At 40.4% G+C, this 24,305-nt stretch overlaps 1 protein-coding gene across 3 annotated transcripts in view; it reads right to left on the bottom strand.

Annotated features, from left to right (window-relative positions):
- LOC149472050 (uncharacterized) overlaps nt 1-24,305 on the bottom strand; it is a 481,288-nt gene that overhangs the window by 440,587 nt on the left and 16,396 nt on the right. For all 3 annotated transcript variants that reach the window (XM_089693277.1, XM_089693286.1, XM_089693293.1), the window contains exons 2-6: nt 16,341-16,685; nt 11,728-12,018; nt 8,144-8,251; nt 6,506-6,868; nt 415-720 (exon numbers count right to left, since the gene is read on the bottom strand). In XM_089693277.1, the coding sequence (XP_089549403.1) occupies nt 415-720; nt 6,506-6,868; nt 8,144-8,251; nt 11,728-12,018; nt 16,341-16,685 (1,413 nt within the window). The remainder of the gene's footprint in view (nt 1-414; nt 721-6,505; nt 6,869-8,143; nt 8,252-11,727; nt 12,019-16,340; nt 16,686-24,305) is intronic.

Genomic DNA, 24,305 nt, shown 5'->3' with positions numbered 1-24,305 from the left:
ATTACAGATTCAGTCTTCAAAGATACCATGAAGACTAGGATCCAGGCAGTCTTTTGGCCTCCAGGAAATTCAGAAGAACATCATCTGTATACGTAAAGTCTGCATTAAACTAGTGACTTGTGAGTTAAACTATCTGGATCCCATCGTGTCAGCAGGACATCATATTTTCCACACAGACTGGGTGTCAAGAAGTATGTAGCTTTTGCAAAGCTATGTTGGAAATACAAAATTTCATGGCATGATGGCTTATAAGCAAATGTGTCCAAATCTTTCAGAATTCTCGCTTCTGACATTTATTTCAGTTTTGCACCTCTAAACATAGAAGGGGGTAAATTGCTAAATAAGAAAGGAATCCCACAGTAGGGCTTACAACATGTCCAGAACTTTAAAAAAAACGTATTTCTAAGTCCTTACCTCTTGCAGAAATCTCCCAGGATTGTGGTTCCTCCATGGATTCATGTTTCCATCTCACAATGACTTTATATGTGGGATCTTTGAATAATTCTCCAGGAACTGTACATTTACTATCCAGATCAAATGTATCTCCAGAATTGTGATTGTTATTCATGACCTCTGGAATTTTCTCTTCAGATTGTCCTCTTTTAGAGAACCATGTCACCTCCATCTCCTGAGGATAAAATCTCTGTAGTTTAACTGATATTTCTACTTTTTCTTGGTCAGATAGTGTAAACTGTACAGGCTCAACGAACTTGGGTTTAGCTGCAGAAATAAGCAATATGTTTGAGTATAAAAAAAAATAGATTTAGGCATTTATCAGCAACACCTGTTAAAACCAAACCCACTCTAAGGACTCATTTACACAATTTTTAGAGCACTCTGAATGTCAATCAGAGCTTCTGTCACTAAATAAAATGGTAAGCTTACAGTCCTGTTTACATATTGAGTGTGCTTTGCTTAAAAAATCATACCCCATGTCGCATTCTTGGTGCTTCAAAGCATCTCCAAAACTTTGAGTTGCCACCAGAACAGGAATAAAGGGGGCATCTTCCAATAAGGACATTTCTTTCAGTAACTAATCAATCCAAATTAAAAGGTATGCGCTAATAACAAACTTATACAAAAGTGTATGTCATCATCCAAAAAAACATTAGTGTTTTAAATAAATTATAGTGTCCAAACATAAATTAGTGTCCAAAAAATTATATATATCTTCAGTGACTTGAACCAATTGTGAGAAATCCACCACCAAAGGAGATTAAATGAACTCACCAGAGCTAATGGCTGGTCAGATTATAAACCAGCAACAGCTGATGTTGAGTCCTTATATACCAGCATTAAACAAGATGATGGTTTGAAAGCAGTTAAATGGGCATTGAAACATAAATCACATATTAAAAGAACTCAAAGAGCATTTATTTGTGAATTACTAGAATTTGTGATGTCGAATAACTTCTTCTGGTATAATAATACTTTTTTTCAGCAATGTAGGGGCGTTGCTATGGGTGCTAAGTATGCTCCCAGTGTAGCTAATATCGTTATGGATAAATGGGAAGAAGAATGTATATTTGAAAAATGGCCACAGGTGGCGCTGTATAGGCGTTACATAGACGATATTATAGTAATTTGGAAGGGTTCTGAAATAGATCTTGAAGGATTTTCAAACTATATTAATAAAAACCGTTATGGGTTGAAGTTTACTGTTACTAAAGATTTTGAAAAGGTTAATTTTTTGGATTTGATCTTATATAAATATGATGGACAGATTTATGCTAAAACTTTTTTTAAAGATATTGATAAAAATAGCTATATCCCGGTTTCAAGTGGACATCATCCTAAATGGCTATATAATACCCCAAGAAGTCAGTTTACAAGAATTAAAAGGAATTGCAGTTTAAGGAAAGATTTTGTTGATCAAACTGATGTATTGATCGATCGGTTTATTGAGAAAGGATATAAAAAACCTTTTTTGTCAACAGAAAGGGAAATGATTGATAAAAAGGATAGAAGTACTTTTCTGTCTAATAGAAAGATAAAGAATAACAACTTTGATATGGCTTTTATTACCAACTTTAATAATCAGTATAAAGAGATTGAGGGTATTTTCAAGAAATATTGACCGATTTTGTTAAAAGATGAGGTATTGAAAAAGATCATCCCAAAAAAACCTAAATTTATTTATAAGAAAAATCGATCTATAAGGACGAAATTAGTGCATAATGTTCTAGATCCACCAAAAGAGGTAGATTTTTTTCCCGATTTGAAGGGATTTGTTCATTGTAACAGGTGTAAAGCATGTAGAACGATAAATAGATCGAATAAAATAAAGAGGAAGAAATTTATTTCAAATATAACTAAGAAAGAATATAAGATCGAACAACTTATTTCGTGTAATTCCTCTCATGTGATTTATGTTTTGGAATGCCCGTGTCATTTTCAGTACGTTGGAAGAACAGGGAGACAGTTGAAGACTAGGATAAATGAACATTTGAACAATATAAAGAGAGGGTTTGACAAACATAGTGTTTCAAGACATTTTAAATTAAGACACAATAGTGATCCGAGTTTAGCGACATTTTATGGAATTGAGAGAGTAAAAAGTCATTGGAGGGGTTTAGATCTGATTAAAGAAATATCAAAAAAGGAGACTTTTTGGATATATGAATTGGAGTCTTTAGTACCAAGAGGTTTAAACATAGATATTGATTTAAATTGTTTTTTGACAAATTTTTAAGATAAATATTTGAAAATATTGATCACATGTAGTGATTGTTATATATAGTTTATTTTAACTTGGTTTATATTTTTATAAAAAAAAAATAATTTTTTTTTTGTTTTTTGTGTATGAGAAGAGTTGTGCTTTAAGTTCTGTGCATGGCCCTTTAAGGGTTTTTCTGTGGTTTGAAGAGCCATGCACAGGATGGCATATATTGCTTTTCTGCATATATTTATGTTTTTATATTTATATTCTTTTGTGGTTGATTTTGAAGGAGAACGGTATTGTGCTGATTCAAACCTGCAGGGTATATATATTTAGCTTTTTTGTTTATATAATAGAGTGTATATGTATAATTAAATTGGGAAACACCTGTTCTAGCCGGCGTGATTAAGGAGACTAGGAACGCAGTGATTGGCTGGGTGTTAAAACTATGTAGATGAAGGGTGGTATTTATAAGAGCTGTCTGACGTTCCCATCTGTACCGCCCCTTGATGACGTTGGTGTGATGAAACCGGTTGGGCGTAGCCTACTTGATGTGGATGTTAGAGAGCCTTGCTGGTCTGTGCTGTATGGGAGAGATCTGCGGTGAGCGTTAACTGTATCTCAACCCTTTTTTGCGATTGAAGCTGGTGTCTGTTGGACACCTTGTTTGTGAGTTTCCTTATACCTTTTTTATTAAAGAGATAAATGAAAAAAACGTATTGCACCATTATGTTCTCTTTTTTTTGTCCCTGAGTGTACTGCATGCTCTCATGGAGGTATGAGAGAGTGGAGAAGTTCATCATAAGAGCTTGGGCTGCAAAGTTGTTTGTCTGTGATCATTATTATCTGGAAGTATCTGAAACATCACCATATCTATTTGGACATCGGGTTCATTGCTCCCAGAGCACAAGCGCTGTTGCTAGTTTATAATCTGACCAGCCATTAGCTCTGGTGAGTTTATTTAATCTCCTTTTGGTGGTGGATTTCTCACAATTGGTTCAAATCACTGAAGATATATAGATTTTTTTGGACACTAATTTATGTTTGGACACTATAATTTATTTAAAACACTGTTTTTTTGGATGATGATATAAACTTTTGTATAAGTTTGTTATTAGCGCATACCTTTTAATTTGGATTGTTGTTGCCAAAATTTATTTTGGGTGGGATATGCTGCTGACACTTTGGTGTTTTTTGTAAGTGGCGCTTTTTTCTTTTTTAATTTGGTTTCAGTAACTAATGCCTAAATGGGCATTTCCTTCACTTAGGAGAGACATTCTACTTCTGTGGATGCAGCACACATGCTGTGAAAGTCTTGTTCTCCAATCTGCACACATCGGTGAGCCCTGGTTATGTTTTTTAATATTTTGTGCATTTTCTGTGTAAGCTCCTTCATTTTCTGTAGTACAGAGCTTGCATCGATTTCAGAAAATTAAATGTAAATCTGTGTTCAAGAAACAATTAAAACTAAAAGGTATGTTCTCGTTTTTTTGGTTTTGAAAGCATTTGGTACCCCACCTACAAAGAAATAATATATGCAGAAAACATGCAGAGAATTTCAGACATACAGACTAGGAAGCAATGAACGTCTATTTTCCCTTGGTTTAAAAATGAGATGAAAAACAGTTTTATCTAAAATGGAAGGAGAATAAGGACTGTCTGTTCTGACATACACCAATTAATTAGAAGTAAGTTTTCGGTCTACAATTTTCAATGGATAGAGCCAAGTTAAAGCCCAGTTCCAGGAAAAGTGAAAATTTGCTCTTGCAGGGAGGCTGCACCTGCACTCCAAGGGTTAACTGCTTATTCAGGTCTAGGGGGCATGGAAAAGTAGGTTTACCCACCCAATCCTCTGCTCCTCCACACTGCTAGACCAGTCCTCAGAGCACCTACTCCTCTATGCTCTAGTGGTCTAAGGTCCTGATATAATCAAGACCTATGCAGGGTCCATAGTCCTTCATTAGACGTGAGGACACCAAGGAAACCTTCACCACCAAAGCATGGTGGAGTGCCATCTGCCAGGGCAGTAAAGAATTGCATATGTAAAAGTGCTTTTACTCTCCCCCAGACCTAAACGAGCAGTTAACCCTAGCAGTGTGTGAACAGCCCCACTGCAAAGCAGAATGTTCAGATCTCCTGGAGTTAGGCTTTAAAGGAGAAGTGTGGGTTTTTTTTTTTTTTTTTTTTTTTTTAATCATACTTACCTAGGTGGATGCAGCATCGATTTAATGCTGGTTCTGTCCTCCACTGGCTCTACATTGAGAACTGAGTAATTAAAGACTGCTGATCTCTCAGTTCTCTTCCTGCTCTGAGCAGAGAGCAGTGAATGGAGCCCTGGGCTGTGCAGGGGACAGGAGAGGCTGGCTCAGGCTCTCAGCAGCTTGCTGACAGGCTGATCTAGCTGATGGTCCAGGCATCTGGGTAGATCCTGACTTTAAATCTGGATCTTTGCCCAGTTTGGACCAGCACTGTGACGTCAACAGACAAAGGGCTTTAGCCCACTGTTGGCTGAAAACGGGTCGCGGGAGTGGAGAATGAACTGCACACCTGTGATGCACAGGAGTAGAGCCAAATGAGCTTTGGCTGTACTTTTCCTTTAAGTGTGGTTGGCTTCTAACTATGAGCTAATACAGGACATTCTTATCTACATATGCCAATATATGAGGTTAATTGTGAGAATATTATCTCCATGTCCAAGTCAGAAGATTTCCCATAGACCAAAAATAAGTCAAGAAGCACTCTGAATGGGCTAGGAGCAATGAAGGTTTCCCATAGACTGAAAATAAGTCATAGACACTCTCAATGGGTTAGGAGCAATGAAGCAGCTTAGAATTTGGGTGTTAATCCCTTGACACCAACATAACACAAATATGCGGCCTCACAGAACTGGGCTTTTTTCCGTACCTGTCTTTGTGCTGGGAGTGCGCCGCACAGCGCGCTCCCAGCACAAAGACCGGGGTGTCACTGAGAGCCCCAGGTCCTATTTTAACGATTGGGACCCGGGACTCCCGGTTCCGGGTCACATGATCGCTGCGATAGCCTCTGATTGGCTATCACAGTGATCAGTCACTGTACAGCCCGGCCTCCTTGTTTTGTTTTTTTTTTCTCTCTATGAATGGAGGAGAGCGATACATTGTATCTCTCTAACTCCTAGCATAGAGGGGGGAAATGTTTGTTTAAAAAAAAGAAATAAATATATATATATATATATATATATAATAAAAACAAAGAAAAAATACCTAGATCATGGTTTGATCTAGTTCAATGCCAGGGTAAGTATTTGGGCAAAGGTCAGGATTTTTTTTTTTTTTTTGAAAATGTGGTATTAGTGTCAGTGTCAGGTATTTTAGGTAAACAAAAAACAAAATGCGCACTATTGTTTCTGGGCTGTACTACAGGTAAAAACAACAAATAACATACACATATATGCTATCGTTGCGACCGTCAAGAGCTGGAGAATTTATTTTGGGTTGTTCTTTGGTGGTAGGTTATGGTAGTAACAAGAAACATACAGCTAAATTTAAAAAAAATTATTATTATTTTTACTATTTTGGGCCAGTTTTCCTTTGATAATAAAAAAAACATCAGGAGATATCCATTACCATTTACCATCAAATGAAAGCCCAGTTTGCCCTGAAAAAATCAAGCTATAATCCACCTGGATGTACAAAGTAGTTGTGATGATATGTACGGTTTTACTAACACATGTCAACGGTGCAGAATTGTGCTTAGGCTTTTAGATTTGTTTTACCCTTAGGCGTGAAGGGGTTAAGTAACAACAAGCTATTAGTGTTAAATACACTGGGCCACAACTCACACAGCATATCATAGGGTTACTTTATTTACCATGAATGGTCTTGACCTCAAGCGTTTTCTCTACAGGTTTCTTCTGATGAACAATTCTGCAAGACACAGCGGACCCCAAATGTCTGGATATAGAAGGAATGAAGGTCAGCTTTGTGGTCACATATCCTTTCATACTGTCATACTCCTTTGTCACCTGGTACTCTCTGGACATTAGTGGTTGATCCTCCTCGTTATCATTTGATCCTGTGTTGGAGACCTCATGCTGGGTGCCATCTTTAAATTTGATGACCCAAGTCATCGTGACATCCCCAGTACAGTTAAAAGCTTCACAACTTAGTGTGGTCTTCTCACCGTCACTCCATACAGGACTCTCAATATCTTTCATCATAAACTTCTGATGATCTGTATGAAACAAGATAGCAATGTGAAAGAGTAATATGCATTCCATCTCAAATTATTGCTATATTCTGTGCAGCCCATATGACTATAGAGTCCCGCATGTGGGCATATGCACTCATGGTAAATGACAGCTTACTCCCTCCCTCCTCCATCATGCCCACTAAGGCAGCTCATGTGTTATTAATTTTTTTTTTCATTCAACGAATGGGTTGAATGAAAAAAATGACCCGATTCCCCCATTCATAAACTTGCTCAATCCTTCCCATTGAGTCATTGCATTCAGTCAGAATACACTGATCAGTGCTGCCGGCTTTAGCCAATGGCACCGATCAATCATGAAAAACCCAACAGGCTGGTTGTACAGTATTGGTAGATCGATGTCTGTGTAACCAGCCTGGCCATACATGGATCAAAAGTCAGTTGTTTCCTGCTGAACTGGCCAAATTTCAACCCATGTACAGTTGGCTTAAACAGAAAACACAATGGGGGTGGGATATTACATGTTGATTGATGGAGGCTTCACCTCTCAGTAATTCTAAGCACAGTAGAAACAATAGAAAGGCTGGAGGGGCGTAAAACAGGCTGTGATTGGCAACACCTCCCCCAAGATAGCCGGCGCCATGTTTTTGCACAAAAAGATTTGAGTTCAAATACATATTTGTATGACAACTTAAAACATTTATTTGATATTAATTACGTATTTTTCCTTTGTATTCCAACACAGTACTCACGTAGCCCCAAATGGCACTGTGCTTGATGATGACATGAGTATGTTCATCCAACATGTTTCGTGTAAGAACACATCTTTAGAGGACCACAGCATTCTGTCTGTTCGCAATTTTTTTTTTTTTTTTTTTTTTGCTTGCAGCACATGCACAGTGCAGTGACATAAAGTGGCTATAAAGTGCAAGTACGCTGTGCAAATTTCAACAATACGGCAAGAGATGCTATGACATTGTTGCCCTTAGTCTTACTCTAACTACTGCAAATCTTATTTTGTTGTAAATCATTTTTGCCAATTATCCTTTTATCTCATCCTCCAATTATTTCAGTTTTTGCTCTCCTCAATAGACACCTCGAAGGAGATAAAAATTAGGTTACACCAAAGAAAAACACGTGACAATTGTGAACTGGCTTTCAGTTATAAAGCTCAATGTCATCAGTACATGAAAAGTGATAAAACAAAGTTTAAGGCAATAAAATACAATAATACAATGAAAGTGTCTCACCTATACATTGATATTGTTTTAAATGCAAAGCAATCACATCATCACTCACCTGATTTCCTTTTGCAATACCATATACCGGTAATTAAAACAGCGACCAGAATCACAATGATCATTCCAACAATGCAGCCCACCACCACGCCTGTATTATCGCTGTTTCCTAGAGATAATAGAAGAGTTTATATAAACATCATATGACCTTTTACCATCATCCAATGTGTCTACCATAGAAATGCAATCTACTGACAGCAATGCAACCGAGATCACCATAAACTGAGATGAAGACATGGAATCAAAGATATTTGTTTCATATAGGAGAAAAATGCATAGATAATTCCATGCAAGGGTGTGCAACTGTCTAGAAAATTGAGGGGAGAAGGAAGCCCAATCCAAGTATCATGTACTGTATAAACAATGTGTGTACAGAGGATTTATGGGTTCAAAAACCCTTCCAGAATTATAAGATCAAAGCGTTTTCTAACTAGTGTATTCATATAATAGCAAGAACAAAAAAAAAACAAATGAATGCATAAACATTTTATTTAAAGTGAAAATAAAAGCCAAAATATAATTTACTACAGCTTACTAGTCCTTAGATGTGGTGGCTTCATTAGTTTTCTTCTTGCCATTTTCTTTTTTGTAATCTTATGAATAAAACACTTTCTGTACAAGATGCCTACATTCATTCCTCCACTGCATCTATGGGATAGCCATGGTTGCCACCTGGGCTGGACATCAGATACCAGGTGGTATCAAACAGTTTTGAGGCTAGTATTGTAAAATGCACAAGGCTGCACACATAGTCACAGGGAGCACCAACCTTCATAAGTCAGTGTGCCAAAAGATATCATCCTGTGTACATCGGGAACTGGGCAACTGATGCTATTCTGACCATGTGCATTATCACATGTGCTGGTTCATTATGGACAACAAGTTAGAACAAAGAGCACATGTAAAATTCTGCGTGAAACTGGGCAAATCTGCCACAGAGACATTTGACGTGATTCGGCAAGCTTACGGTGATGTTGCAATAGGTCATTTGAGGTGTTTTGAGTGGAACATGCACTTCAAGAGTGGAAGAACATCACTGGAAGATGACGAGAGATCAGGAAGACCTTCAACGAGCTCAACCCCAAAAAATACCCTCTTCCCGAAGATGAAGATCAAGCTCAAAGGTCGCCATTTTGACAACATTGTGGAGATCCAGAGATTTGCCCAGTTTCACACAAAATTTCATGTTTGCTCTTTGTTCTAACTCGTCCATGATGAAATAGCAGGTGTGGTAACGCATGTGGTCAGAATAGCACCAGCAGCACAGCTCCCAATGTACACAGCACCAGGGGCGGACTGACAACTCACAGGGGCCCCGGGCAATAGGGGATCATGGGGCCCCTGTGTCCTTGACCAAACTCAAAAAAGCCTATGAAAAAGGTACCAGGGGCATCTCATGGGGCCCCCTACAGACCCTGGGCCCTTGGGCAGTGCCCGAATTTCCAAATAGTCAGTCCGCCCCTGATGTTTACTGGCCTTGTTTAACCCTTTCCCTGCCAGAGCCACTTTTGCATTTTTTAAAAAACACATTTGCACACTATCCTTTGTATTGCAACGAAATGTCGTCATGCAAAAAGCAGTCAGGAAATAGCTAAAACAAATGTGAGCTTTCTTTACATGAAAGGGGCCATTTTTTGGGTCAAATATAAAAGATGAGGTTGTCCTGAGTTAATAGATAACCAACAAGTCAAGCCTTAAAATTGTGTGCACCCATGAAATGGTGACAAACGTCCGTACTCTGAATTTTCCGTGGGCAAAGCTTTAAAAGTCCTTACAGGCTGTCAGTTTAGAGTTATTGTGAATAATAACCATAGAATTATAGCTGGCATTCTGGAGTGTCTGGGGATAGGTAACATGTGTAGCACAATCAACCTTTTCATACACAGGTGCCTCCAACGTGTGTTCATGTTTGCACGTGCATGTATGCAGAGGTGGGGAGGGCTCAGAATGTTTTGGTCGGATTATGTATTTAGGGGTAACTGCCCTCGGGCAGTGCCCGACTTTCCAAATGGTCAGTCTGCCCCTGCACAGGACAATGTCTTTTGGCACATTGACTTATGAAGTTCAGTGCTCCCTGTGACTGTGCGTGCAGCCTTGTGCTGCCATCAGTAGGCGTGTTACAAAATTAGTCTTGAAACTTTTTGATACCGCCTCGTACATCTGCCTATGTTCATTTCCATTACATTAAAGTAGTTGTAAAGACTGAAGGTTTTTTACCTTTATACATTCTATGCATGACGGTAAAAAACCTTCTGTGAGCAGTTTCTCTCCCAGTCCCCTAATGCTCACCTAAGCCCCCTCTGGATCCAGCAGTGCGCACTTGAGTCTCGGCTATATCGGGACTTCCTCTTCTCATTGGCTGAGACAGAAGCGGGAGCCATTGGCTCCCACTGCTGTCAATGACAGCCAGTGAGCCACTAAGAAGAGACAGGGGGCGGGGCCTGTGTGAATGGATACACAGAGTAGCGAGTGCCCCCATAACAAGGTCAACAGGAGGGAGGGGCCAAGAGAGACTGCGACCCGAGAAGAGGAGGATCCATGCAAAACCACTACACAGAGCAGGTAAGTGTAGACATGTTTGTTTTTATTTTTTTAATTATATAAGTCTTTAGAATCACTTTAAGGTTGATGGGAACTTTAGTTGACACAAGAAAGACGGTTTTTGTTATTTGCTCAACTCACTGGAAATGACAAGGACACTGCATTTCTAGCAGGATCAACAGGTATGTTCTGTACTTGCTGAAATTGTTGTTTACCTGAAAAGAAGACTAATGCAGCTACCACTTCCCACAGGGTAATTTCAGTGCTGGCTGGGATGAACAGAAGCTCTTAGGGCAAAACAACTAAACTATTAAGACAGTTAAATAGATTCTCCTTACTGTACAGGGTTCAGGGGATCTGTGCTGTTCTTGATTGGAATTGTCAAGGGGTCATAGGGTCAGTGTAAACAACAACCTCTGAAACCCATATTGATACACCAGTAGATCTACCAGTTGAGGCTTCTGATTGGGAGCCAGCAGGATGAGCTTCTGATCGTATGAACACCATTAGATCTACTGGTTGAGGCTTCTGATCGGGATCCAACAGGATGCTCTCCTGATCTTATGAATACCATTAGATCTACCTGTTGAGGTTTCTGATCAGTATCCAACAGGATGAGCTCTTGATTGTATGAACACCATTAGAGCCAATCGCAGTGTTTACATGATACAGAAGATGTGCTACCTCCTGGGTATTAAAGTCCACTTCAAGGGCCACCAGGAGGTGATGTTAAGGGGTAACATCTCATTCAAAAATCTATCTGTGGTGTAGCTTTCAGCAGGGGCGGACTGACCATTCAAGCACTCGGGCACTGCCCGAGGGCCCGGGGTCAGTAGGGGGCCCCATGAGATGCCCCTGGTACCTTTCATTGGCTTTTTCATAGGCTTTTTTGGGTGTGGGCGAGGACACAGGGGCCCCATGATCCCCTATTGCCCAGGGGCCCCATGAGTTGTCAGTCCACCCCTGGCTTGCAGTTTAAGTTTTGTCAGTAAACATTCCTTGTTGGTTTACAATAGACAGTACAGGATCGTTTGTGGGTCTTACCTTGATAAACCAACTGAAGGTCTTTTTGTACAGGAGTTGTGAGTGTTTCATGATGGACCGAACAGGACAATATTTTTGGCGATACATCGGTTGGTATCTTCCATGTCCTGTTAACTGAGTAAGAACCATCAGCATTTGTGTGATATTCAGACAGTACAGAGTCCTCTATGATTGTGCGGTCCTGTAGCATTTCCACTGTGATATCTCTGGGGTAGAAACCAGTCACTGAGCACAGTGCAATGTTCATCTTGTCCTCCTTCTCCACCTGCTCAATCACCACCGATGGAGTTGCTGCAAACAACAGTAAACCTTAATTAGTTATGGAAGTAGTAGAGTCTTGTATCTTTAGCTACCAATCAATGCAGAAAGTTTAAACTACAAACTTTCTGCATATCAATAAGAAATGGCACACTGAACACATCTGCTGAGTAGATAACAATATCATGTTCAGGCAGAAAGATATGCAAGATAACATTTTTGGACATCTAAAATGTATCAAAGCGGGTTGAAGCCTGGTAACTAAAATGTGCACATTTGAGAAGAAAAAGCTAAGTCAGTCTTTCTTAACCGTTTTACTCCAGAGGAACCCCTAAAATAATTTTCAGGTCCCAGAGAACTCCTACAAAATCTGATTTATCTGGGGTCAGTGAGAAAAATGCTCTGTATAAAGGAAAATACCCTTACATTAGTGGCCAGTGGAAACACTGCAACCCTTACAGCAGTGACCAGAATACCAGCCTTACAGACAGCTAAGAAAGTCAGTGGTGTCCTGCTCCTGATTTTGCCAAGTGGTATTTGCCTTAATCAAGTTGCCAGAAAGAAGCCTTTACTACTCCAATGCCACAAGTCCGTTACAATATGCCCGACAACACCTTGACACACCTCACTGGGTTTTTTTTGTGGCATTAGTACAGTAAAGTATTCTTTCCATCAACTTGACCATGCAGCTCATTTTTGTTAAAGTATCGTCGTATTGTGCTCCTTGAAACAACCGCATCATCTTTGTCCAGAGCAGCCTGGTTTTTCTTTGTATCCTGAACAATTATTTATCCGTGAGGACGTCGATGACAAAACGCGTAGGTCGGGCTTTTGGATGTGACGTCAGGACGCTCCCAGTTTACTGGTACAGCGCATGCGCAAGCCAGCCTGGGTCCGTGTTGCTTGTTTTAAATTTGAACACGCTGTATATGCCGGTGTCGGCGTGGACTCCGTTTGCGGTAAGTGCATTTTTTTTATTAAATTGGATGTTTTTACTACGTACTGCACCATGAGTCTTTACTTTCTTTCCCGAGTGGCGATCTCATCATCCTATTCAGTCTGGTGGCCAAATCTCTGAAGAAAATTTACATGATACACAGTCCTGCAGATTATCACTTCCTGGAGATCAGATCCTATAACTCCAAGTGTTGCCTCTACTATATACAGACCAGCGCTCCCAGAGCAACAAGCGCTATATGTGGATTTATAACATGATCGGCATATTGCTCTGGTGAGTTTATTTAACCTTTTTTGGTGTTGGATTCACTTGGTGATATTACATTGAACACCATTGATAATTTGAATATCACAAGCACTTTGGACTTTTTGTTTGTTGGTCTTTATTTGTACACAATTTTTGATTGATTCATATTGATTTGTACACATTTAGCGCAACCTGTTTTTTCTTATTTTACGCAGGTGTTTTGACAGGTCTTTTCTGCTCCCCATAGCTCAGTATCCAGCCTCCTCAGTGCATCCACGTGAGAGCTAACAAACTCAATGACTATTTATACACTGACACTAATTGCAATTTAAAAAACCACAGATTTGGAAAATTAACCTTTAATTTGTCATTGTAACCTGTGTGTGTCACCTTGTGTGTCTGCACCAAGGCCAAGGGATTGGAAACGTTTTCTCAGGGTGATTTGGGTGATTTCTGTTATTATGATTTAAAAAGGAGTCAAACAGCTATGTAATAATAAATTGCTTCATATCATCACTTTTCTTAAATAAAAGACAGTTTTTTGGCATGATCAGTCATATTTTCAATGTCAATGGCAAAATTTCATGATTTATGCTGGGGAGGCAAACCTTTTAGCACAACTGCATATATATCTGATACCCAGTTGGAATATGCTAATTATGGCAAAAGGAAGGAAGTTCCTAATCTATACAGAGCTCCAATCTAATGACACAATTTCCTTTTAGTTCTTCTTTTTCAGACAAGAAAGGAATTTAAATGGTCAAATCTAATCTGCCAAACTGCCAAAATGGTGCAAATCAGTGGACTTTACAGAGAACACACAATTAAGATTGGAGCTATGACTTCAGGTTTGCAGCTTCTCCATGCTGTTGTCTTTTTTTTAACCACTTCCCGTCCGGCCGTTGTATATAAACGGCTGGACGGTGGCACTGCAGGGTCGGGTGGCCGTCTATAAACGGCCTCCCCGCACCCTGCTTGTGCGCGCTCCCTGGGAGCGCGCAGGACCGCGATCCGGTGCCCGCTGTGTCCTCCGGACACAGTGAAACACCGATCGTCGGACGGGACCTCTGTACGAGGTCCCGATCATGTGATCACTGATTGGCCAATCAGTGATCACATGCAAAGTAGTAAGCAAGATGTCACTTGTGACATTATTGCTTACTACGTGTGAAATCTGTGAATGATCACAGAGGTCACATGGTACAAGGCTATTCACAAAAGCCTTGTACCACGTGACAAGCTGTGACCAATCACAGCTCACTCAGTACTTTTCAATGAGTGCAAGAATGCACACAGAGAGAAAGAGAAATTATTGCTTTTACATCCTATATGGGTGTAAAAGCAATCAGTGTAAAAAAAAAAAAAAAAAAATCTTCATCACCCCCCACAAGTAGTACAGTGTCACCATGCTAGGGTGACAGTATGTAAAAAAAATAAATAAAAAAAAAAAATATTAATATAAAAAAAAAATAAAAATGTAAAAAAAAATGTTTAAAAATTATAATTTTTGCTTATAAACTAATTTGGATTAACGGAATAAATTTTGGCTAAGATTTATGATGAAATATTATTTATTTGCAAAATTGTATTAAAAAACACTTTTTTTTCAAAATTTTTGGACATTTCATTTACATAGCAAAAAAAATACAAATCCCAGTGGTGAATAAATACCACCAAAATAAAGCTTTATCTGTCTCAAAAAAATGGTAAAAAATTCATTTGGGTACAGTGTTGCATGACCGCGCAATTGTCATTCAAAGTGTGATAGCGCTAAAAGCTGAAAATTGCCCTGGTCAGGAAGGGGGTAAAAGTGTCCGGTCTGGAAGTGGTTAAGAAGCAGCTAAGCCTTACAAATACCTCCTGCCATAATTGCTGCTTGGCCATGGAGATGAGGCAGGCAGGGACACCGATAATCTTGTGCTTCAATAACCTAAAGCTTTTTAATTGGTTTTGAAACATGATTGCCTAAACTGTGGCCCATGTGTTTCTAGGCCCCATAGTAAGTTTACCTCCATTTTTGTTCAGTCTTGAGAATTTCTGTTGTGAACTTTGAAGATAAATTTTTTCACAGTATCTTCAGCTACAGAGGTCAGGGGGAATTTGTTTTAAAGCTCATTTGTTCAGAATCTGTAAACACTTGGAATGTTCATAGCATGGCCGGGTGTTCACATTAAAGTGTTTCTATGGCCAGTATTTAAATTAACTATTAATTTCTTCACTGAATTTACAATATTTCTAGCCTACTCCCCACACATTTACTTCCATGAATTCTGAGACATGTATTCATTATACCCTTTTGGTAGGCACCACTGTATCACAGAATTCACAGAGTCTGCCTTCTGAATTACAGAGGTGACGAGAGAAGGTGTTTCAGGAGGCAGAGTCAGTACAGGAATCACTACTTTCAGACATCGAGGGACCATGGGATATATAGTCTTTAGATATTGATAGAAAACAGAAAAGGAGAAGCTGCAAAGCATGTAGGGAATCCAGGATGTTTTGCAAACAAATGACCAGCAGTTCGGCAGCATTCACCACATGAAAGACATTTTTTCAAGTAAACTTATATTGGATGGTCAAATATAACTATTGTTTGTATTGCTATTACCATGCTGATGTATAAATGAAAGTATATGCTATAATCATAGATTTCCTATAAGCTAGTTTTTGGTTAGAATGAGCAACTACATTTTGGGTCGTGATGCATTCATTTTTCAGGTGTGATCCATTTTTAAGGTGTGTGTTGGAAAAATAAAACATCAATAAAAATTAAAGTAGTCATTTCTAAAATCATTCCGATTAAATTTCCAGCACAAAAATTATCGCCCAGGACCAACCATGCCGTTGTCATAAAGCTGAACATTATCCTCATACTACATCATGCTCCTGTATACCAAAATCTGCACAAAATTAGCTCACTAAACATTTACATCTTAATGCGCTTCTTTGCTATATTTATTCTATTTTTAAATATTATAATATGAATTTATGACTAGGCCAATGGAATTGTAGGTCATATAGACAAAGCACACCAGGCAAGAGTCTGCCTTTGTGATATCTGAAGTCAAAATACCATGAGATCCTTGTAATTTTTACTTGTAGGTCCTTTAAATATTTAGTAATATTGTACATGTTTGTATATAATACTTGCCATAAACACTGAGGTCAACGTCTCTGGATTCCTTTTGTGGACTGTAGATTACCATACACCGATATTTTCCAATGTCAGAGATGGTGACATTTTTAATTTCCATATTAGCGATTCCTTTGGTGATGTCCTGTTTATTGATAAACATTCTTGGTTGTGACAATTCTCCCTTGTTGTCAAACCTTAGAATCTCATTGCCCTGGAAAAGCCACAAAATGGCGAGGTACTGAAGGTTTATTGGATTATCATCCACTCTGAAGGAACATGGCAACACCATGTTTTCTCCCAGCTGGGCTCTTTGTGGTGATGGAGCAAAAACCACCAAGGCAGCTTCATTGTGAAGAAAGGCTGAAATAAAAAAAATATATATATACATACAAAAGATGAGATAGAATGTAATTAGATATGGCAAAAGCATTTTTCAGCAGTGTGCCTTTACAGGAATACTGTCCCTTTTAAAGTGACCTGAAAAAATGTAGATTTGCTGTATTATAGGGAGTAGAAATGTAATTACATCTAAATAATATCCTTAAAAATCTCCTTTTTTAGTCTTGAATTTCTACTGAAAAACAGTAGAAAGTCTCCTGTGCCTTGGGACTCATAACTGTAAGTCTGTAGTGTGAGGTCATGTAGGGCAGTGGTCTCCAAACTGTGGCCTGGGAGCCAAATATGGCCCTTCGCTTACTCTTATCTGGTCCTGTTGACACTGATTTCAACAATGGAGCACAATTCCCCCAAAGACACCAATGAAGGGGCACAATTTCTTCCAAGGAGACCACCGATGGGACACAATTTCTCCCAATGACACCAACAATGGGGCCCAATGACACCAATGCTGGGGCACAATTCCTCTCATCGACACCAAAGATGATATCAGTGTTTTTTCCCACTTACACTTGCACCTTTTCTACTCCCAATGGCCACAGACCTAAAGTGTGAAAGGCAGAAAACTGGCCCTTTGTTCAGAAAGTTTGAAGACCCCTGGCAAAGGGCAATGCTGCCCCTGACTGCTAGGCTCCCCAGATTTGCAGTGAGATTTTTTGATGGCATTACTGTGCTGCTCACTGTTCTCCTTGCTGAAGAGGAAGCTGTACCTGAGGACCTGCAGTACAAGGATCTCCCTGCTTCTACTTCATTCCTGTAGATATGTGCTTCTTCCACCTCTCCCACTTCTTCATCATTATCCCACCAGTCATTGGATTATCAGTCAAAACTGGCTCCTCAAGAAGAACATTTTTTTTGCTTTGCTCAGTAAAGTATTTTTTCCTCTGTCAACAGAGGATTGAACCTAAAGTTAGTTTTTTAATGTACACCTGTTTTATTGGGAAAGACCCCTTCAGACTTGTTTTGATCCAAATATTAGCTTCAGGAGCTGCAGTTGAGCAGGCATCCACTGTCCAAACCTAACAATTTCTATATCACTGTGACGGAGAGTCTTGCTGATCAATTGTGAGGGCCAGGAGATGAGGGGGACTCAAAGTTCCACCCATCTTTTTGCTTCTGCCTTTTAATAAAACCTGGAAAAAAAATCTACTAAATTGCTGATAGCTGGGCAAGAGCTCATACTTAGGCACTCAAGCATATATTTCTTTATCGTATATCACGGAACACAGAACGTTTTTATATTCATTGCAAATACAAAAAGCCCTAATTGGACACCACCAACCTGAACAACTTAAGACCCATCTCCCTGCTGCCATTTACCTCTAAACTCTTAGAACGCTTAGTATACAATCGCCTGCTCTCCCACCTCACTGACAACAACCTTCTTGACCCTTTACAGTCTGGCTTTCGCTCACTACACTTCACTGAAACTGCCTACTAAAACTCACTAATGATCTACTGACTGCTAAAGCCAATGGCCACTACTCCGTACTCTTACTACTTGGCCTCTCTGCGGCTTTTGATAATGTTGACCATCCCTTCCTCCTCAAAAAACTTCACTCTCTTGGCCTCAGAGATTCTGCTCTCTCCTGGTTCTCCTACTACCTATTGCAGCGCTCTTTCAGCGTTACCTATAACTCTGGCTCCTCCTCTTCACTCCCTCTTTCTGTAGGGGTCCCTCAAGGTTCTGTCCTTGGACCCCTTCTCTTCTCCATCTACACCTCCTCCCTTGGTCACTTGATAAACTCCCATGGCTTTAAGTACCATCTCTATGCTGATGACACGCAAATCTATCTGTCTACCCCTCACCTCACTCCTTCAGTCTCCACTCGCATTACTAACCTACTAAGTGACATATTGGCATGGATGTCACTCCACTTCCTCAAACTCAATCTTTCCAAAACTGAGCTCCTAGTATTCCCCCCAGCCCGTGCCCCCTCCCCTGACTTCTCCATCAAGATCAATAACACAATCATCAGTCCCTCCCCTAATGCCAGGGTGCTAGGTGTAATCCTAGACTCCCATCTGTCCTTTCAGTCCCAAATCCAATCGCTGTCTAAATCTAGTAGACTTCACCTCCGCAACATCTCCAAGATACGCCCGTTCCTAACCTCAGTAACCGCTAAGCAACTTATTCCCTGGTTATATCTCGCCTTGACTATTGTAACTCCCTCCTCATTGGCCGACCTAATCGCAGGCTATCCCCTCTTCAGTCTATCATGAATGCTGCTGCCAGACTCATCCACCTTACTAACTGTTCTGTATCTGCCACTCCTCTCTGCCAATCCCTCAACTGGCCTCCATTCAGTGTCCTCCATCCCTCTCTGCCAATCCCTCCACTGGCCTCCACTCAGTGTCCTCCATCCCTCCCGGCCAATCCCTCCACTGGCTTCCCATTGCCCAACGGATAAAATTCAAAACATTAACAATGTAAAGCCATTCATAACTGCCCCAAATTACATCACCAATCTTGTCTCCAAATACCACCCAAACCGTACTTTCCACTCCTTGCAAGACTTCCTACTCTCTAGCTCCCTTGTCTCCTCCTTCCATGCTCATCTCCAGGACTTCTCTAGAGCTTCCCCCAGCCTCTGGAACTCTCTACCCCAATTTATCAGACTATTGCCAACTCTGCTCACTTTTAGGTGATCTCTGAAAACCTATCTCTTCGGGGAAGCCTATCCTGCCCTCAGCTAATAATGGAATCTTCTACTCTTCCAACCAGTCCATCCCCCACAGTTTACTTCCTTTTGTACCACTAGCCCCTCCCTCCTAGATTGTAAGCTCCAAGGAACAGGGCCCTCCTATCCCTCTTGTATTGAACTGTATTGTTGCTGTATTGTCTCCCGTTATATTGTAAAGTGCTGAGCAAACTGTTGGCGCCATATAAATACTGTATAATAATAATAAAAAAGAGTTCCTGCCACTAGTACTTACACATAAACTGCCCTGGGTGGCCTGGAAACCATTGACAGATATGTGAAGGCCCCTAAGAACATCTGCATTTCATTAATGGAGCCAAATTTTTTATTTGTAATAATGATAGGCAAAGATAACTCCAGCCAAAACTTGTTTCCATAGTTTTGATAGACTTTGGGAAAGCATATACTCCTGTCAAGTTTTTTTTTTATTTCTGTTGCTGAGATTTTAACTAATTTCCTGAGTTTTTGATAGTTTGTGAAAGCAGCACGAAGGAAGGGAGAGGTTTTCACTGGGACATGAAGACACAGATTTTTATAATAACCTGACTGATGTTTTAGTCATTCACCATTTGAATAAAAAAAAGTGTTTGATTCCTGTCTGGACAGGAAATAGGAGGAAATCTCACCGAAAGGGAGAAAGACTGTAATAAAAACCTAATAGTAAATGTATCCCTTCCCCGTGTAGGCAGATGCAGGCTGCTTTCTCTACTCTAGGTGGCGCTCAACAAGAGCAGTGTCACAGACTGGAGAGGAAGTCAGGAGAAACCTAGTTTCTCTATGGTTTCCCGGTTCCTGGAGGAAGCATTCTGGGTGGCTTATAGTACATCCAGGTGACCTCTGGTAGCCATCTTGGGTCAGTCAAGTCTTTATAAGTCCCTGCCCCCAGGTTTTGGTGCACATTTTGCACAGTGGCTAGCACAGGGAAAGAGTACCTGCCAGTCAGAGAAAAGTGATAGTGGCAGGAAAGATTCCAGAAAAGTAAGGACAGGCTAGGGACTACATGGTGGCCTCCCCTTTGCCAGTCAGGCCGCATTCCACACTCTGAAGACAAACGCTGTTGGTGCATTTTACCCGCTGACTCTCTTCCAAGAACTGGACTGCTAAGAACTGAACTCTCCCACAGGGTTTCTTTGTAGTTGACAATTTCTGCAATACAAGTTTTGAGTTTATTTGCAACTGGACTCTGTGTCTTTACTATCGCCCTACCATGCTGCCCCCACACCCCCACACCTGTTCCTAATTTGGCTGGAGTTGGTCTTTAACATGTCTGGTCAGGTTAGACTTCCCTGTACACACAATGTGTGTAAATCTGACAAACTGACTGTCTACTGTGAGATGGAAGCAAGTGGGCAGGCTGCTCAATCACTTCCACATACTCTGTGCTTCCATTTGAGGACCCAGGACTGCATTCGTTCACTGGGCAGCACAGTGGCTAAATGATTAACACTTATGCCTAGCATCACTAGGATTGTTTTTTTTGAATCCCAACCACGGCACCAAATGTTTGCATATTTTCCCTGTGCCTGCGTGGGTTTCCTCCAGGTACTTCGGTTTCCTTCCACATTCCAAAGAAATGGTGGTAGGTTAATTGGCTGCTGTCTAAATTGGTCCTAGTATGAGTATGTATGAATGTGAGTTAGAGACCTTAAATTGTACGTTCCTTGGGGACAGGGACTGATGTGAATGTACAATATAGACTGTATATAAAGCGCTGCGTAAATTGATGGTACTATATAAGTACCTGTAATGAATAAATCTCCCCAGTCTTGTAAAAACTTGGAAGCAACACGTAAAAAAACATCACTTCTGGTTTCTGCTGTCACTTTCCCTGTCCACGGTGGCTAGGGTAGAAGCTAATGGAGTGCAATCTGCACTCCCTTTGCTTCAATAGAAGACAGCTGAGACATCAGGGGTCTAATAGAGAACCTGCCACAAAAAATTGTATCACATAGGGGTTTTTTGGTCCCTGATTTAATAAAAAAATAAAGTTTAATGTAAAGAAAAGTAAAAAAAAAAAAAAGTTACCCCTAAATACATAATCCTACCAAAACATTCTGAGCCCTCCCCACCTCTGCATACATGCACGTACAAACATGAACACACGTTGGAGGCACCTGTGTATGAAAAGGTTGATTGTGCTACACATGTTACCTATCCCCAGACACTCCAGAATGCCAGCTATAATTCTATGGTTATTATTCACAATAACTCTAAACTGACAGCCTGTAAGGACTTTTAAAGCTTTGCCTATGGAAAATTCAGAGTACGGACGTTTGTCACCATTTCATGGGTGCACACAATTTTAAGGCTTGACTTGTTGGTTATCTATTAACTCAGCACAACCTCATCTTTTATATTTGACCTAAAAAATGGCCCCTTTCATGTAAAGAAAGCTCACATTTGTTTTAGCTATTTCCTGACTGATTTTTGCATGACAACATTTTGTTGCAATACAAAGGATAGTGTGCAAATGTGTTTTTAAAAAAATGCAAAAGTGGCTCTGGCAGGGAAAGGGTTAAACAAGGCCAGTAAACATCAGGGGCGGACTGACCATTTGGAAATTCGGGCACTGCCCAAGGGCCCAGGGTCTGTAGGGGGCCCCATGAGATGCCCCTGGTACCTTTTTCATAGGCTTTTTTGTTTGGGTAGGGACATAGGGGCCCCATGATCCCCTATTGCCCGGGGGCCCCATGAGTTGTCAGTCCGCCCCTGGTAAACATCATGGCCCCATTCTTTTATTGTTCAGAAACATCATTATGCAACAATCAGTCAGGAAAGAGATAAAAAAAAGAGCCTACTTTACATGACTGGTTGTGATTGGTTGTTATGGCGTAGAGCTCATTTCAAATGGAAATAACCGTTTATCCTAATACGTTGGAGGCGCATGTCAATCTGGGTGAACTTTGACTAGGGTTCTGCATGATTATCTTTTCTCTCTCCTCCTAAAACAATATTATAGGCTCCAAGCCAGATGAGCAAACACAGTCATGAGGGTGGCTGAACACAGTTACTGAATAATCCTTCAGGTCACCACTATAGCCACAAATATTGTATTCTGCTAACTATATGGGTTAATATAGCCATTTATTGTTTTATTTCACTTGACTTGGTGACTTGTTGACTTTGATATGACATGTTGGTGCCCCATTGGGGAGATTTCCCTTTATCTCTAGTCATGGACACACATTATGAAGTGAAGAGAAATCAATCTAAAGTGAGGAGAAAAATCCTCGTAGAACAACGCCACTAGAATAGGTGACCCAGTGGAAGATTTTGTTATCATTTCACATTCCAGAATGTTGGATGTCTCCATCACTTTCTGTCAGGATGTCAATGGTAACAGGACAAAGAGGATGAATCTACCCAATGGGCACTCAGAAAGCAATAAAGGTTCTAATCCTCTATCAAACATAAGACGGGTTGTAGTAGGAGGTGGAAATGGCCACCAGTTGACCTTATCCTTCTGCTTAAACAGTCAGATTGGTTAGTGCTCAAATGCAAAAAAAAACTTTTTTACGGACATTTATTTTTTTTCACAAAGATTTTGTTTACAATTTTTTCTTACAAACAGGGCTTTTTTTTTGTCATTGGGAATGCAGGGGAATGCAGTTCCAGCAACTCCAGCACTGAGTGCACGTAATGGCTGTAGGTGATTCTGTCTACTGGGGAATCTATTGTCACTGGAGGGGATCTATTTTTGCATGGGGGTATATTGTTTCTGGGGGGGGGAGGTCTAAGGTTGCTGGAGGTCAATTATTGCTTAGAGGGATCTACTGTTGAGGGAGAGGCCTTCTGTTGCTGGCTGCTGAAGGGTCTATTAATGCTGGATGCTGGGAGATCTGTTGATACTGCAGGGGATCTAATGTTGCTTGGGTGGCATTTTGTTGTGGCAGTCCATTGCTGCTTGGGGGTGGGGGGTTCTAAAAGGGGATGATGCTCAGAGGTACTAAGGGAGCGGAGACAAGGGGTGAGTGAGACAGGAGGAGTTCCTGCACCTATTCACTGTGAAAAAAAGCCCTGCTTACAGACGTCCAAACAGTGGGTATAAGTTTCCAACCTTGATCAAATCTAGCAGCTTGATGGACTAAACAGTTCAAAGCCCAGCTCACAAACAGCAGTTTCAAGAAGTTATACATGACTCAGATAGGAGTAATGCCTGAGGTGAGTGGTAGGGTTGGACCCATAGGAGTAGGAATTGGTTCTGACGGATATACAATGAAGTGAGTCTTCCATCAAAGAAGCTGTTCTGTGATGAAAGTATAGTGTACTTGGACCTTCTTCTGATCCTAGGCTGCCAATTCTCTGATCATGACAAAAGGATCCCTCAGTTGATGATACATTCTTGGATGGGTACTGAGGAGTGCCTAGTAAAAAAGTTCATGTCACTTTAAGGTCTTTTTGAAATGCTTGTTGGTTAAGAGCATTAAATGCAGCCAATGAGCTTCAGGTGAAGGGTTTCCCTCTTCTTCAGGGCTTGAACAGTTGATGTTATTAGAAACACGATGGAATGCATTAGAAGACCTATGTTAAGGATCGATACAGTTCATCACCTCCCAGTAAGCACTCGGAAACATCATGATGCTAATAAAATCAACTGATCAAGCCCTGAAGAAGGGCGAAGCCCTTGCACCGAAACAAAATGTGTTGGCTGTATTTGATGGTCATAACCAAAAAATGTTTCAAAACGTCCTTGTACCTAAAATGGCTTTTTGTACTAGGTGCTCCTCAATACCCATCCGAGACAGATATGAGTAATGCCCTGATATGAGATCTAACTGTGTCTCCCCACTGCTCCCCATAAAAGCTGCTAGAAAAAAAGGGATGTTTTGTACTCACCATAAAATTCTTTTCTTCATTAGTTCATTGAAGAACACAAATCTTT

The sequence above is a fragment of the Staurois parvus genome, unplaced genomic scaffold, assembly GCF_062004578.1.
Source record: "Staurois parvus isolate SC_StPar_1 unplaced genomic scaffold, SC_StPar_1.0 ptg000024l, whole genome shotgun sequence".
Taxonomy (NCBI): domain Eukaryota; kingdom Metazoa; phylum Chordata; class Amphibia; order Anura; family Ranidae; genus Staurois; species Staurois parvus.
The sequence above is the reverse complement of the archived record's forward strand: the minus strand, read 5'-3'. Positions and strand labels throughout refer to the sequence as shown.